Source organism: Manihot esculenta, chromosome 16 (genome assembly GCF_001659605.2).
Source record: "Manihot esculenta cultivar AM560-2 chromosome 16, M.esculenta_v8, whole genome shotgun sequence".
Lineage (NCBI taxonomy): Eukaryota > Viridiplantae > Streptophyta > Magnoliopsida > Malpighiales > Euphorbiaceae > Manihot > Manihot esculenta.
The window spans coordinates 27,940,921-27,958,722 of NC_035176.2; the positions used below are offsets into that span (position 1 = coordinate 27,940,921).

General features: G+C 33.6%; 1 protein-coding gene across 1 annotated transcript; it reads right to left on the bottom strand.

Annotated features, from left to right (window-relative positions):
* Nucleotides 1–14,772: 14,772 nt before the first annotated feature.
* On the bottom strand, nucleotides 14,773–16,274 carry LOC110603156 (dehydration-responsive element-binding protein 3). The gene has a single exon (XM_021740852.2). The coding sequence runs from the start codon at nucleotides 15,840–15,842 to the stop codon at nucleotides 15,048–15,050; it is 795 nt and encodes a 264-aa protein (XP_021596544.1). The 5' UTR covers nucleotides 15,843–16,274; the 3' UTR covers nucleotides 14,773–15,047.
* Between the last annotated feature and the right edge of the window lie 1,528 nt (nucleotides 16,275–17,802).

Genomic DNA, 17,802 nt, shown 5'->3' on the forward strand with positions numbered 1-17,802 from the left:
GAGTTGGTCCAGAGCTAGTCAAGGTGAGTAGAACATAACTCTTTTAATATTAAAGAAATTGAATATTCAAAGCATGTTCATGCATCATGAATGCCATGTTATGAAATAGGTTGTTGCATTAGAGATCACGAATATGTTGCATTGCATATTACGATGTATGATGATGTGGATGGATATCGGATGATCCATTAGCCCTCAGTATGATGTGATATGACATAATATGACACGATATGACATGTATGGCATGAAATGAGATGAAAGACCAGGCGTGGCCGTATCGCCCCTGGCATAGAGTATGAAAGACCAGGTGTGGCCGTATCGCCCCTGGCATAGAGCATGAAAGACCAGGCGTGGCCGTATCGCCCCTGGCATAGAGTTATGTGAAGTCCAGGCGTGGCCGTATCGCCCCTGGCATAGAGCATTGCTGGACTTGTTATGAGATGAAATCTAGATGTAGAGGGCTAATGGTGACGAATTCATCCTTGATGTGTATTGTTTGTGATGTGATGCATGTCATGAAAAGCATATGATATAATAAACTGTTTTTCTCTTTAGTTCTGCTCACTGGGCTTTTTAGCTCACCCCTCTCCCCTAACCCCAGGTTTGTAGGGTCAGAGATAGTCAGGAGATCAGCAGGTTATGTCCATGGTCATGTTTATATAATAGATTAGTAGTGGACATGATGTATTGTAAAGTTATGTAACGAAATGTAATATGTTATGATGTAAAATAATGTAATGTAATAGTTAGAGTTGTGCTTTGCCCTAGAAGTGTGGTTAATCCCTTTGTACATGGTCCTTATGTATGTTTTTATTATGAGACAGGAAAAACCAAGCTTAATGTATGTTGCCCCACGAAAGTAGTTGATGAGAACTCTAGTGTTGGGGTTTATGTTTATGAGTTGTGCATGCACAGGTTAAGCTTGGTGTTTGAAAGAAAGAAAAGTTTACAGTTTTATGTTTTAAAGTTTATGCTTGTTGATCATGTGATGGGAGTATACCAGATGTACAGGATGTATGTTAGGCTTGCTATGGGTCCCGGCGACCTTAAGTCGATCTGGATCCTAGCGCCGGTAGCGATCCGATTTTCGGGTCGTTACACACCCACTCGCGAAAGCCAGCCAGAGCCTCTTCTCTCCATCCTTCGCGTCTTCAGTCCCGTAGCCACGGCCATCCACCCACCCAGTGGGACATTCCCTTTCGCACTGCAGAGTTTCAGAAGATGAACAAGCGCTTTACACTGTCATTGACTGTCGTTTTATCTTTGGTTCTATTATTTGGAGAGGCGAAAACTATTGATCCTTACAAGGTAAATTCAATTGATTCCATTCTTTTGTTTTTCTAATGGTTTTAAAGAAAATTTTTGCCCCGAATTGCATTTGTGTGTGGATTCTCATTGTTCACCATTCTCCTTTTGATGTATGTTTGGATCAATTTCTACGCCTCCTACAATTCCCTCTACATTTGGGGGAAATTTTGAACTTTATATTTGCTAAGTAAAATTGTTGGCTTTTGATGTTCAGTTAAAGCTGATTGAATCTCATCTCGGCTTTTGCTCTGAAATTTGAAGCCTGTATATGAAGCAGATGATCTGTTAGTTTCAAATTTGTGAACAAAAGAATTTGCTTCGAAATTAAGCTAACTGGTTTTTGGGATACACCCACTCGCGAAAGCCAGCCAGAGCCTCTTCTCTCCATCCTTCGCGTCTTCAGTCCCGTAGCCACGGCCATCCACCCACCCAGTGGGACATTCCCTTTCGCACTGCAGATTTTCAGAAGATGAACAAGCGCTTTACACTGTCATTGACTGTCGTTTTATCTTTGGTTCTATTATTTGGAGAGGCGAAAACTATTGATCCTTACAAGGTAAATTCAATTGATTCCATTCTTTTGTTTTTCTAATGGTTTTAAAGAAAATTTTTGCCCCGAATTGCATTTGTGTGTGGATTCTCATTGTTCACCATTCTCCTTTTGATGTATGTTTGGATCAATTTCTACGCCTCCTACAATTCCCTCTACATTTGGGGGAAATTTTGAACTTTATATTTGCTAAGTAAAATTGTTGGCTTTTGATGTTCAGTTAAAGCTGATTGAATCTCATCTCAGCTTTTGCTCTGAAATTTGAAGCCTGTATATGAAGCAGATGATCTGTTAGTTTCAAATTTGTGAACAAAAGAATTTGCTTCGAAATTAAGCTAACTGGTTTTTGGGATAATTTAACTATTATATTTGATTAAGTATATTAGTTTAGAAGTTGTTGATTAATTTGGATTTTATGATTAATTGATTGGATTTTATGATTAATTAAATATATTAGGTTAAAATCCATTCTTATTAGGCCCAAATTATAGTATAATTCAATGAAATTAGAGAAAAGATCAAAAACTTATTTCGAACCGAACCAAACCGAACCAATTCAGTTCGATTCGATTCAGTTTTTTATCTTATTTGGTTCGGTTCGATTTACAATTTAAAAAAATTTAGTTAAATCGATTTTGGCCGATTCGGTTCGATATCAAACCGAACCGACCGATGCACACCCCTACTTGCGGCCTAACATGAAATGCCTTAGAATCTTCTTGTGAAGCGGGACTAATACCCGGTCAGTCAGTCTGACGTATGCCAGCCTTGCGGTCTGACATGAAATGTCTTAGAATCTTCTTTTGAAGCAAATCTAACATCTGGTCAGTCGACCTAGCGTATACCTGCCTTGCAACATGGCATGAAATGCGTTGAATAGTGGGAGCAACACCCGATCTTCTGGCCTGATGATTTCCCGTCTTATGGCCTTATTTGTATCTATTTTCATGGTTCAACACTCGAATTGTGGCCTGGCAATTACATTGTGGCCTTTGTTTATTTCTATTTTCACGGTCCAACACTCGAATTATGGTTTGGCAATTGTCTTATGGCCTAGCATGAGATGCCTTATTATGCGAGACCATGTTCGAATGGTCTTATGACCTTTTATGGATATTTATTTCTGCAGACTAATACTCGGATTATATGCGAGACCCATGTTTGGATGATCTTGTGGCCTTTTATAAATGTTTATTTCCGTAGACCAACGCTCGAATTATATGCGGAATCCATGCTTGAATTATATGCGGGATTCATACTCGGATGGTCTTAAGGCCTTTTATGAATGTTTGTTTCCATGGATCCACACCTGGATTATATGCAGGACCCACGCCCAGATGGCCTTGTGGGCTTTTATGAATGTTTATTTTCGCAGACCAACGCTCGAATTATATGCGGGATCCATGCCCGGATTTGTCTCCACGCTTTCATTTATCCAACGTTCCTAATGTTCCTATCAATCAAAGTTTGAAAAATGCATTTTAGTTTTATAACAATTCAAATATTTTAAGGATACAATAAAAGGCTCAATCATCTAACTTGACCAATTTCAAAACTTAGAGTTTCACCTAGGAGCTGAACATCTATGCCATTCTTCTAATAGCCACCCCTACTAATACTCGGCCCTCTTGCAAATACATAAGTAACCCCCTACAGGTTCATTGTTAGGGGTGGTTTCGGGAATTGTTACCTCGCGCTCGAACTTCCTATCACTTCTACTTTTTTTTATTAATCTTTCAAAATGTGCCATTTCTTATTAACATCTCAATTTCATCTTTCAAATGTCGGCACTCTTTCGTTGTATGTATGTAGTCTTCATGAAAACGATAATACTTGGTCTTATCTTGCCTTCCGGCTTTTTTAGAGTTGAATTTAAGAGACCATCTAACTTCCTTATCATTTTTCCTGATCCACACTATAATATATGTTCGTGAGTCATTCAACAGAGTGTAATTCTTATACTTACCTCGGTCACCCCATCCTTGAGAGACTGAGTAACTTATTGTAATACTCGGCTAGACTCCGATATCGGAATTCCTACCGTCCGGTGGAATCTCGGATGTCGGAAGCCTCTAGTAGAGTAGAAACATGTTTTCATAAAATGTTTTAATGTATTTTATGGTTTTAAGTAAAAAGGAAATGAGTTTTTGCATGAAAACAACCTTGGAGGAAAACTCAGGTTCGGCCGCCGAACCTCAATTTCGGCCGCCGAACCTCAATTTCGGCCGCCGAACCTCAATTTCGGCCGCCGAACATGCATGCACTTCGGGAGTGCTTTAGGCTCCCGAAAGCATAAGTGAGGGAAGTCCAGGTTCGGCCGCCGAACCTCAAGTTCGGCCGCCGAACATGGCATGCATGCGGAGGCACTTTCGGCTCCCGAACGTGGCCTGGCCAGCCACCTATAAAGGGGTCCCTTAGCCGAAAACGGGCGAGCTTTTTTCCCATTTTCGGCCAAGGTGAGCTCTCCGCCGCCCCTCACCGATCTTGAGTTCTTTCCTTCAAATCTTTCACGATTTTCACAAGTTTTCATCTTTGTTTTGAAGATTTTCGAGTATAAAGCAAGTTTTGGAGCTTTGAGGTTCAAGAAGCTCAATCTCGCCCATCTCCGAGCTAGGGTCATTTTCCTCTCGATCTTCAAGAGGTAAGGGCCGATCTTGAGCTCACTATATGTTCTAAGTAAGTTTTAAGTAGATCTATGGGATAGAATGCATGTTTAGCTCATGGTTAGGTTTATGGGTTTAATATGTGTTTATGAACAATGTGAGTTGCTTGATGTGTTGTAGATGGGATTTAAGTTAGTTTGAAGCCCCTAGGAACTTGTATGCTTGAGTATGTATGTTGTAGATTAGGAGATATGCATGTTGAATGGTTTTGGGAGGCAAAAATGCATGAGGAACCAAGTTTCTGCCCTTTGGCAGAAACCAAGTTCGGCAGCCGAAGGACTTTCAGCCGCCGAACCTGCCTGGGAGGCCAGCCTTTCAGCTGCCGAAGCCTGCCCCCGAAAGAGGACTTTCGTCTCTGTTTGGGAGTTTCGGCCGCCGAAAGTGCTGCCGAACATGCATGAGTTTCGTCTCTGTCTGAGAGTTTCGGCCGCCGAAGGTGCCACTGAACCTGCCTGACTTTCGGCTCTGAAGGGACTTTCGGCCGCCGAAAGTGCCCTGTTCAGCCTTCCTTTGCATGTTTTGGCATGATTGTTTCATGATGTTTTAGGGAGTTTTTGGGGAGTAGTTTAGAGTTATGTTCTAGTTGTTTGGTCCCTCATTTGAGTCCACCTGTGTAGGTTCGGACCCGAGGAACCAAGGACCCCAGCAGTGAGTCAGCTGCCCCAGTGTCTGGTCAGAGCTATCCAGAGGTGAGTAAAATAAACCTGTACGTTTTAAAGTAAATCAATTGTAAGAATAAACCTGTACGTTTTAAAGTAAATCAATTGTAAAGTTTTGAGCATGTTCATGCATCATGAATGCCATGTGATGATCTAGGTTTTTTGCATTAGAATTCACGAATATGTTGCATTGCATATTTTAATGTTGATGTGGATGAATGTTGGATGATCCATAGCCCTCGATCTATGATGTGACGATGTGATATGTACGGTACGGAATGTAAGACCAGTGGGACCCATTCTACGATCGCTGGCACTATGTAAGAGAAAGATCAGGACCCATTCTACGTTCTGGCACAGTTGGACTATGTAGAGGGCTATTGGTGACAAGTTCATCCTTGATGTGATTAGCTGTGATATGATGCATTCCATGTTATCATATGTTTTGAATGCTTTATTATTCTGCTCACTAGGCTCTAGAAGCTCACCCCTCTCCCAATTTCCCCAGGTTTGCAGGTACAGGGTAGACCAGGAGGTCAGCAAGATTATTGAAGTCTTTTGTATGTAATAGATCGAATGTGGACATGATAAATTGTAAAGTTATGAATAGTTATGTAATATAATGATATTGAGGATTAGAGGTTGTGCTTGACCTATGTGTAAGGTATCCCTTTTGATGCATGATCCTAGATCTTTTATGATGTTTATGTAAACCAACTCAATATATGTTGTATCGCCCCTTGGGGCATTGATGAGATCCCACAGAGGGGTCAAAGCTTATGATTATGTCTATGTTCAGTGTATGCACAGGTTGAGTTTGGTGTATGAAAGAAAAGTTTTAATTTTTATGTATGTTGTTGATCATGTATGGGATTAAACAGGTTTACAGGTTGCATGTCAGGCTTACTACGGGTCCCGGCGGCCTTAAGCCGACCTGGATCCTAGCGCCGGTAGCGGTCCGATTTTTCGGGTCGTTACACTTATGGTCTCCCTCATATCCTTACTTCTCCAGTTTTTGGTCTTGCTTTAGGCTCGTCTTTTTATCCTCTTCCTGCCCTCCAGTCCCTTGAAGTAGCCCGTACTAACTCCTAGCCAACGTCCTTTGGAGCATCGTCTGATGACTCATCTTCTTTGAACTGGTCCTTCCCTTCAGTCTGTGCCTGGATTGCCTCTGTCTGTGTCCTTGAGGTATCTATGGAGAGTTCCTCGCTTTCTTTGGAAGCAGTGATTAACACCTCTTTTTGAGCTTTGTATTGCTCGAAAATAATCTGCAACCTTCTAACGTACTGGAGTATTTGCTCAATACTCAGATTGTTAAGATTTGCTTCATTGACCATTGGGGATGTGTCTTGTCCACTGCTAAGAGTGGAAGAAATGATAGCATCCTCATCGGTTGCAATCTTAGTAGCAGCTCATGAATTGTCAGGCATTTCAAGAGATAAAAGAGAGATTTTTTTTTTAAGAGAGAAGGGATAAAAGACTGATTTTAATCCAAATGATAAGAGAGAATTCAATAAATTTTACGGCAATGGAATCAAATGATGTAGCTGAAACCAAATTGATGACGTGATCAAAATAAAATTATACTGTGATTGGCTAAATCTGGAAGAAAGAGATTGTGAGGTGGTAGGTGCCCACTGCAGCCACTCCAACGCTCAATTCAGTAATTTGGAGAATGAGGTGAATATATAGAACTTGAGAGTATTTGTGTTAGAGTATAATGTCCATTTCTCTATGTGATTGTTTTCATTTTGTACTGTAGGAAAATGGAAATAAATATAGTATTTCCTGATAATTCGACAATGATGTGGACAGTATGGTAACAAGGGATCTTCACCGGCTAATTGGTCGAAAATCCCGTGATCGCAGGTGTAAAGGGGATCTGCTAAATTATAACTGTTAATGGTAACTTTTTTATGGAGTCTCATCCTGAAGTTAAGAGGCGAATTTATTTGACGTGAGGCCAACCTGTCATGAAGTGTCCATGTTTTTTGTCTTGGTTTTGAACACCATGATTGTCTGAATCTGAGTGAGACTGCGTATTAATTTATCATATTTTTATTATTTGATCGTATTTTATGGTTTATTTTGAAAGATTGGTGAGTAACATCAATATTATTAATTATATAAAACACTTGCAATTTTATATAATATTAAAGAAGCAATGTTTTCACTCAAAGTGTTAATATTATCAACTAAGGTACAGGAAATATGACATATGCGTGAGAAGGGGCGAGAGAAAAGCTCAATTATTTTCTTTGTAATGAAATAGAATAATTAATATTGTTAATAAATTAAAGATATAGTGTAGATATTTTTGTTATAAAATACAATATCACATATACTATCGAAAGCATGACTCAACTTCGACGTACCTTCTGAATTAAAATACAGAGAAAAGATATTCTTGTATGGAAAATTATAATGGTAAAATAATGGAACAGAATCAAAATGGTGGTCAGCAGGAATCTAGCTAGCTTCCACACGTTTATAAATCATATGCATACAAAAAAAAAAATTTGCTTAGCTGGAACCCCAGTGGTCTGAGGTGGGCCCTTTCTTTCACTGATGTAATGGCTGAAAAAAGAAAGAGAAAAAGAAAAAGAAGGAAGAAAATGTCGGAGAGAATGATTAGTTGTTTGATTTTGACGTATAACAAAATGTAATGACAATTACAAGATAATTAACATTCTATTATTATATTTCATGTATTACGTGTCTAAGAAACCACGTGATTCTTTGACAAATACCACGTGATTAACCCTAATTGTCTGCGCCATGGAAACCTGTTTACCAACTCCTAAACATGCTTATTAAGATCTAATGCTTGTTTAATTCTGCTAAGAGTAACACTTTTTTTACTAAAGCAGTTAATTAATAGTCATATATTAAGTGTGAAAATTATCATAATCACAAATAAAAATAATAATAATAACCAATAATCATATATTAAGTAGTTAATTAATTAGTCATTTATTGAAAAATTAAATAGTTGATTTTTTTAAAAAAAACAAGTATTGCAAATAAAATGTGTGTTAAACGTTGTGCACAATAGTTGAAAATTAAAATTCTAAAAGCTAATTTCAATCACGGAGCACTGACACAAATAATAAATAATGAAAACATGTTCAACTTTTTTAATTTTTAAATAATTTAAAATTATAAATTATCCTATAATAATAGTAATTTCCTTCTTAAAAAGCTCTTTTTAAAAGTCAAAACTTAGTTCTAAAGCAAGATAAGAATCCAAAATCCACTAAACTGTATATAAGCATATCAGTCCAGTAAATTTTTTGATTAAACCGAATTGATTACGTATACAGAATTATGTATGAAAAATTCAGTTTGGTGATGTGATAAAAAATAAAAAAAGCGAGTTCAATCATTTTGTAGTACTGCTAGCATGCACGTCGATAGAAATTAAATGACCGTCTGATGTAGAAAGATGCTCTGATCCGTTCGTATGTACAACCTGAATGACAGAAATAAATAGCATTTTAACAGAAAAACAGTTATACGTTATTAGAAAAAAAAAAACAAAGAGGGGTGTAATTTTCTCAAATCCATTTTATACAGTAAATCTTGTCATATTCACCCTCCTTCTTTTGAAAAAAAAAAGAGTAAACAGTGAGAAATTTTTAGTAATAACATGTACGTACATATATATATATAATTTAAAGAAATAAAGCAAAATAATATAATTAGACAAGGTGGTCCGAATAAGTATATAAATAAATATAAAAAAAATCTCATAGGGACCTTCTTGGCCGGTCGAATGGCTTGAAATCTCATATAGTGCCCAGTTACATTGAATTAAATTAGGCTAAAAGAAAATAATCAAGATATTTTTCTTTTAAAAATTTAAGAAAATACTAATTAAATTGCTAAAATATGATAGAAAATTGAAGAGCAAACAGAAAATTGCTTTTAGAAAAGCCCTTTTTTTAAAAAAAATAATAATAAAGAGAGAAAATGGGGTCATAGAGATTTTGTGTGTAGGACAAAGAAATCTGTACAGGGTGTAGAAAACGCGTTCAATGAAAGAGAGATGGGAATTGATGAAGTGGGCATCATCAGGACAGGAATCAATATATATATATTTGGTGTCTGATATGGATTGAGGAAGTCATGTGGGATTTCTCAAAAAAGATTCACCAGAAAGTTTTTTCTTGATATTTTCTCAATTATTTGGATCCTTCAATGCCAATGGTGGGCTTCTGCCTACTACAGACCATGCATGCTTGTAGCCTTTGAATCAAGATCCTGATTTCTTGATGCCCCATTTGGATATGGCATGAGGGTTTTTGTAATTTGCAAGTGAATTGGAAAGGCAAGTTTTACAAGACATTGTTTCTTCGTATAGTATTTTTGTTATGTGACCAAATGAAAAGAAAACATATATATTACATTGAATATGTTTTAAATTAAGTGACATAGCCTCTTTCTATATAATCCTAGAGAGAATTTTCTCTCGATTTATATCTTAACTCTAGAGTTTAATTTCTTTACTAGATGTATAGTCTGTCTTGTACTTTATAACCAAAGGAACGATTCTCTCGATTAAAATAAATTATTTCATCTCCACTTATAAAAAATATATATTACTTTATTGAAAATTTTGTGATGTATCACGAGAGTCTCATAAAATTATCTACTCGCTTAATTTTATTCAAACCATATATTTTTGAGTGAATACGAATTTTGACTAAAGATATCATACTTTAATTTATCGTAAAAGAGTGAAGCGGTCATCTTAAGGGTTTAAAAGTCGATCAAGGTCAATATAGATCATTTTAAATCTTATATTTTTTTTTCCATATAAGTCCCTAATGATAAAATAACAGTGATATTTGCATAATATGGTGGTCGGCTATATAATATGCCTCCTTTCTATATCTTATTTTAGGTTTATGCTTTAGCATTGATTCGATCTTGATAGACTCTTAAAGTTATGAAGGTTCTCATTTAGCTCCCATAAACTTTACCGACATCAACATCAACATCATGAGCACAATGACAAATGGGTGTGGTGTTATTGGCTACCCAGTTGACTTAATCCTATTCAGAACTTTCATTGGTGAGGTTTGTGGTAGCAATTGTAATATTATGAGAATTTTAGAAATTACACACAACTATTAGTTTAAGAGTTTTAAAATTCCACCATGCTCTTTTTTATCATATTGGAAGTTTTGTCTCTATATTGCCTGTGAACATAGACATTACAGTCAAACTACATGGAAGTTTTTGTCATGAGTTTATTCATGAACTTTAAAAACTCTCTAAATATGTAATTTTGGACTTTTGATGGTTTTTAATAAAAAAAAATCATTAAAAAAAATGAAAAAAGTTTAACAGAAAAAAAAAATATAAGTTTTTCCTTTAAAAGTAACTATACAGAATAATCATTTACTGATTACTTTGTGTCTGATATAAAATTAATTATGGCTTCAAAATTTAATCACTTTTAACTCACTTTTTCTGGGAAAAAAACATATTTCATAGTTGTTCCGAATTTAAAAAAAAAAAAAAAAAACCTTATTTGTCCAGATATTTTCTCAAATCTTGGCATTAATTTCTTGAACCAGATGTATTCTGACAACGTAAAGCTCTGTCTGAGGTACAAATATTAAATACCCTTAATGCCAAAACTCGTCCTAACTTACTCAATTCCAGGTGTCTTCTTTTCTGATTATTTACTTTTTCACAGAAGAAAATTAAATTCAGTAACTCATAAAAGTTTAATTTCAAATAATTATTATTTTATTCAGATTAAATATTTTTACTTATGTTAATAGATATTATATTTAATTAATTTTTTATATATTTAATCAATTTCTTTTAAAATTAATTACAAATTGCAAATTAAAGAAGCCTCTGTTCCAAGCTGATATTGCAAGAAAGAGAAGAGAAGGCAGATTTGAATAATTGAAGAAATAAAAAAAAAAAAAATGCTATGTATATCCTACACCAGAATTCTCGAAAACAAAGAGAATCTTACCTAGAAAAGAAAAACAGGTAAGACGGTTATAACATCATTAATGTATATTATTGGGAAAAAATATATAAATTAAATCTCCCAATGCAAATTTGTCTCTTACCCAAATTAGTAAATTTTTATTATTATCTTAATTTAGAGGATCAATATTATAAGATTGAGATCAAATAATTTATTTATAAAAAATGAAATCAGGGTTAGGTGTATTACTATTCATGCATGTGGTATAATATATTTTATACGTGATATTATTAATTAATTTTATGCCTACCAAATAATATTAATTTTTAATATTTGTATGACGATTATATAAATTATTATTTATTATATTGTTATGAGTGAGTTGAGAATTCAGAGAGGCTGCAAACCTATGGTTGGCTACCCATAGCATTGGCTGGAATGGCTTATTTTGGCTATATCGTTTTCTTTTTTATTATATGGTGTTTGGATCTTATGTGAATGAGGTTGTATTTAGATAAAGCTTTTTCTTTTTAATAAGAAAATATTGGTGGTTTTATTCAAAAAAAAATGGAAAATAAAGCTTTTTTTTTAATGAAAAAATCATAGAATTTGATTGATTTTTTATTTTAAGATTTATAATTAATTCATATTAAATTAGTATGTATGATATATAAATATATTAAAATAAATAATTTAACCCAATTTTTAAATTTATTTAGAGTTTTCGAAAAATTATATGAGACGAGAATTTCATGTATGATTCTGTAATAGCGATGGGAACAATGATGTTATTATCGACTAAATATCATATCGTTAATAAATATCAATACTTTTTAAATATTATTAGAAAATATTAATATAATATATTATTTTAATATAAATTAAATTATAAATTTTTAAAATAAAAATATTTAAAATCACAATTAATAATTTTTTTTATTTTTTTAAAAATATTTAATTAACAATTATACTTTACTGAATGCATTAATATTAATATTACATTATAAAATTTTAAAATTATCACTATTTATTAATCGCGTGATATCATAAAATATTATTTTAATATAAATTAAATCAAAATGAAAATAACAAAAATCATAAAATATTTTTTTATATTTTTCAATCATATTTGCAAGCAAAAGAATGCAAATATGTCATATTTTTCTCAATAGAAAAACAATATAATTATAGAAAATTGAAAGTTTTGTTTTAAAATAGAATTTGATTTAATTTAATTACTAAATATTACCATTAATTTGCTATTTCAGTTTTTAATTTATAATATTTTTTATTTATAAAAAAATAAATTTGTTTGTTAAAAGGATATATATATATATATATATATATATATATATATACTATGGGGTAATGCTCAAATTGTCTTATATTTAACTGATCTACCTTGGATGGACCTTCGTAATCAAAATTTCAAATTTCTTTATCACAATTTTAACTTAATAATTAAAAGATATGCTATCTACAAAGTATGACTTCTGGTCTATTGGGACATCGGTTTTTCAGCTTCACAACAAAATTTTTATATTTTTTTAGTTAGTGGACATAATTTATTCAATTAATTATTATTAAGTCCAAAAATTACGTTTATTGATTAAAAAAAACAAATTAGAGGATTTCTCTTGAAATTATTATTAATTTTTTAAAAATTTAATAATATTATTTTTTTAGAATATATCCAAATTCATTATTTACTTAAAAGAATTTAGTTTCGATTCGATTAATTCAATGGGTGATATATTTTTAATATGATCAGTATCATTTATACTTGCGCTAATGCCGTATATCTCATGTGGCAACAGTTTGGGGACGTATAAAAACGATGTCGTTGGAGCATAGTTTTGAACTAAAATTAATTCTCACTTCATATCAGCCATAGCACATGCCCGTAATTAATCAGTGAGAACGAATATTTTTTTTGGATACAGTGAGTACAAATATTATCAATACTAAAAATTTCATAAAGAAATTTATTTAAAATAATAAAATTATCAAATTAATTTATTAAATATTGAATAGAGACTATAATATCATATTAAATTTAAAATATATTTAATTTATTTAAAAAATTAATTTAAATAATTAAATATTTAAATTTTTTATAAAAATATTTTTTTTATTTTAAATGATGTGAAATTTAATAAATTTTATTTTTTTATTATACATACAAAATATGTGTACCGATTGAAAAGTGCACTACCATAATTTTGTGGGTATAATTGTTGCTAAGAAAAAAAAAAGTAAAAGACAATAAAAAAAAAATCATTCCTTTTATAATTATTGATAGTTACTGTTTATTGACAAAGACACTTTCCATCTCAATTATACAGGCACATTTTCTACGTTGAATTTATTATAGATTCAAAATATTGTGTAAATTTTTTTTTTAAAATAAAAAAGTATAAATTAAAAGAATAAAATTTGATATCTGTCAGATTTATTTAGATATATATTATTATTAAATTAAATTTGAGAGCTGTCGTCTAAATTTTATATAAAAAAATTTATATATTTAAATTTTAACTGATATAAGTATGATAAACTAAAGTGCAGCCCTACATGTTAGAGGGAAAAAAAAAAAAAGTCTTGAATGGATTGTGGGGAAAGATAGAAATATTGAAATGTTATGCAATTTCCATTTTGAGAGGTGGTCAATCATGGAATCAAATTATGATATCTCAGGAGAATTTCTTTATTTCAAGTAGTCCATAAGCTTATCTTGATTAATTCTATTATATGTGGCAAGTAGCCAACAAGGTTCACTATCTTTCAATTTGTTTATAAGGAAAATTACAGAAATAGAAAAGAAAAAGCTAAAGAAAAGACAGCTTTTCAGGCTTTTTTATCCCATTTTTGTTTTTTTTGTTTTTTTTAATTTCAGCGACACAGTTATTTGGAATATCTAGCATATTAATAAAAATAAAGATACCTTGCTTTTTTAAGGAAAATTACCATTTGATATATTTATTATAAAGGAACTTATAAATTAATTTATCTATTTTAAAAAAATTATTAATTAATTTTTTTTTCATTAATTGTAAATTTTTTTAAGAGATGTTCTGAACTGGTTGCAAAGAGATGTGCTGATGCGAAAACTTCTCTCATTGGCTTTTTTCTCAACAAAGAAGAAAGGGAAATATCATACATAGAATTGATAGCCACAATTTTCCAGTAGAAAAGAAAAGAAGAAAAATCCAAACACAACTGACTGAAACCAGAAGATTATGTGTGAGAAAATATAAACATACAGAGAAAGAATTAGGCTATGGACAAGAGTGAGGAACTTAGGTCTCCAATATTAATGGGGCAATCTCTATATGTATTTTGTCGCTTTCAAATGCTCAGTTTCATCATTTTAGCATCTGCCAAAAACCATTTCCTCAACGTTCAAAATAAATACAAGAGGTAAAACTGATGGGTTAGTGGAGGACCTCTGGCTGGCCCCTTTTTTTTGGCCAGTTTCTGCTAAATCTAGCCACGAGTATTTTCATGGAAAAGTGGCCCAAGGACAGAATTTTCATCCTCATTGTTAATGGCTAATGGGATTGGAGCTGCATCTTGATTTTCACAGAGAGAAAGGGACAGAAAGAAAGAGATTAAATGAGTTTCCACCAACCGAGGAAAGCAAAAAGTTATGGCGTTTTGCCTCTTTTCTAACAGTGTAGAGTTAGATACTTAGATTCATTTGAAGAGGTCACAATGTCACAAGAAAACAGCTGAGCTCCAGACAAAAACCAAAAAAGAAAGAACAGTTTTAGCCCTTTGAAGTAAAAGGGAAAGGGCTAAAATCTTTTTTAGATTACAGAAAAAAGAAAAAGAAAAAAGAAAGAAGAAGAACACGCACACACATACACAAAATTACATTATTCACAAACAGAACCAAGAAGAAGAAAAATTTAATAGTCCCATAACAAACCTTGCCCAAAGCTACCAATATTGGGCGTTAACTCATCAAAGAGACACCCACCAACGTAGCAATCCTCCGCGCTTTGCAGCCACGGTGGAGGATATACCCACTCGTCCACCGAGTCGTCGAACAGAAAATCGCTTCTCAACTCGGACGACTCATAACTCGTTTCCAGACTTGGCAACTTCACGATCTCACTCAACTCCTCTTCTGATTCTGTTGACAAATCAATCGCTGATACCAGTGAGGATAAAGAAGTGGTAGACGCTGAAGACATTGAAGAAGATGTTTTTGAGTCAAATTTTTGGTCAAAGGTGTCCATTTGGGCTGCCTTTGCTGCGGCAGCTTGGACGTCACGAGGAGCGAGTGAAGCTGGACGAGGGAGAGAGTTGGCGAGCTCGGGGAAGTTGAGAATGGCGGAGTTGCCCTTGATGCTTAAGGCAGCGACGTCATGAGCTCGAGCTGCCATTTCAGGGGTAGGGAAAGTACCGAGCCAAATGCGGGATTTTTTTCGAGGCTCACGGATTTCAGACACCCATTTGCCCCAGTTTCGCATGCGAACTCCACGGTAGACTGGGTGTTTGTTGGAGTCTCGCAAGCGTTTGATTTTTTTGGAGGGGGACTGCGGGTCTTGTAGCTCTAGTTTTCGCTGGAGTTTTGATGGGACAGGGTCAGAGTTTGGGTTAGAGGATGAGGAAGGTGACGGCGGTGATGACGAAGACGATGACGATAACGATGAGTTGGAGCTGCTCTCAGTCTCTGAATTTTGAGTATGATTAGTCATCTTCTCGCTATAGTGGAAACTCAGTGTTTCAAGGCTCTAATTAAATGATCAGCAATGATTATTGAAGTTGTTAGCTACAGCTTGTCCTTCAAAACTAAGTATCTACACTTACTCTGTACACATTAAGCTAAGCAGTTAAAAGTACAGATTGAGTTTATTTTCAGGCAAAAGAAGCAATCGCAAGTAGCCAGAAGGTAAGAAAATTAGAGAAAGCAGCAGCGGCAGGTGAGTGGAAGGAATCGAAGGGAAAAGGGGAGTAGAAACATGAAGAAGCTTAGAAGAGTTAGGCTTTGAACCCATCATTTCCCAAGGAGTCATACAACACTTATAGGGATTGAGAGAGAGAGTGGACCCAGAAGAGATGGGTGACCCTGTGGTACAATGGTGTCCCCTTCTCTACTTCCACGCAACAGCACAGCCCACCCCCTTCCCCAATTTTTTTATTTCAAGTTTTTTCTTTGCAAATTTCACCTATGTTCCACTGTTCATTTCTCCCTTATCTTCACCTCCCTCTCCTTCTAGGCTTTGTAGCCATTACCAAACCCCCTTCCAATTTTTATATCACCATCTTGCCCCTCTTCATCATTCCTCTATCTTTCCATGCTATTTTTTTTTTATCCATTACTAAACTAGCTAGGGTTCATGAAATCTATGTGTGGTTCAATTAACTGAGGTTCATGAATATGTTATACACTTGGTTCCAACTCATTAAAGCAGCAGAAGAACTCACTAATACCCATTTATATGTACAACGTTGTACGGTTGTGTATAATAATTTTTTCAATTAATGTCCTCCTAAGCCCTTAATTAAATTCTACCAAGTACTTGTTTGAGAAAAAAAGAAAGTCACAAGATTACAAAAGATCACGGCTGGCTATACATCTTAACTTTCTTCTTTTTGTTTTTTTCCACCCTGTTCATGCAATTCAATGATTGAAAGCACCCCCAAATTCTCCCATTCTTAATCTTCAAGGTAATTTGTGTCAAACAATTAAATTATTATTTTGTTTTTGCAATATGAATATATGATTTTTTTTACCGAGTAATCTTTAATAGATTTGACTCTTATTGAATAATTCTAGTTTTATGATTGATATAATCTTGATTTACAAGAAGAATTATAGAATTAATCTCAATATTAGAGTATAAATGGTACTACAAAGTAAAAACTAAAAAATTCACTTGGAGAAAAACTCTTTCACAATTTTTATTTCTTTTCCTTTAAGGCAATAGGTCTTTGACCCTTGTCGAATCCACAGTCGTCCATACCTTTTCGAACAAGGGCAGCTTTTACATCTTTATTTTAAGTGTTGGTTCATCTTTTTCTTTTTCTGGGTAAGACTATATATATTATTTGTTTTGATTTGTCTATTTAGTTGATTTTGGCATTGGAAATCTATATTCGAAAAAACTTTTTTTTCTCTGTTTTATCTTCTTATTGTATGGTTGTTTTTTTAGTGCAGATTGTTGTAGCTCCAAATCAATAGTCGTAATAATTTTATTTTGGAGGGTTTTTTTGGAGGCCGATAATTCACGTCTCTTCCCTCTTACTAGATTTGCGATGGTTAATAAGATTAAAGAAGATAATCTCTTTTAGTGATATTCTAGATATGAGTTTGTATGTGCTTCAAACGCCTTTTTTCTCTAAATAAAAACAAAAAACGGTCGATATCTCATAAATGAGAAGAGATATGATTATTGCAAATAATAGGTCCTTTCTATGTAATAGTCTCCTCAATTTATTTGAAATTATCTCATCTCTTTGCATTTTAGTCCGATGAAGCTATTTTTCTGGAGATTGAATTTTAATTAAACTTCTAGGGTGTGTTTTTTCTTGTTCAATCATGGATTTTTGGTGGAAAAGGCGGCGCTAATATTATTTATGTATTTTATTTATTGTTTTTAATCTTTACTTGGATTTAGATTTGATATTATTTTTAGACTTTTTTTATATGATATC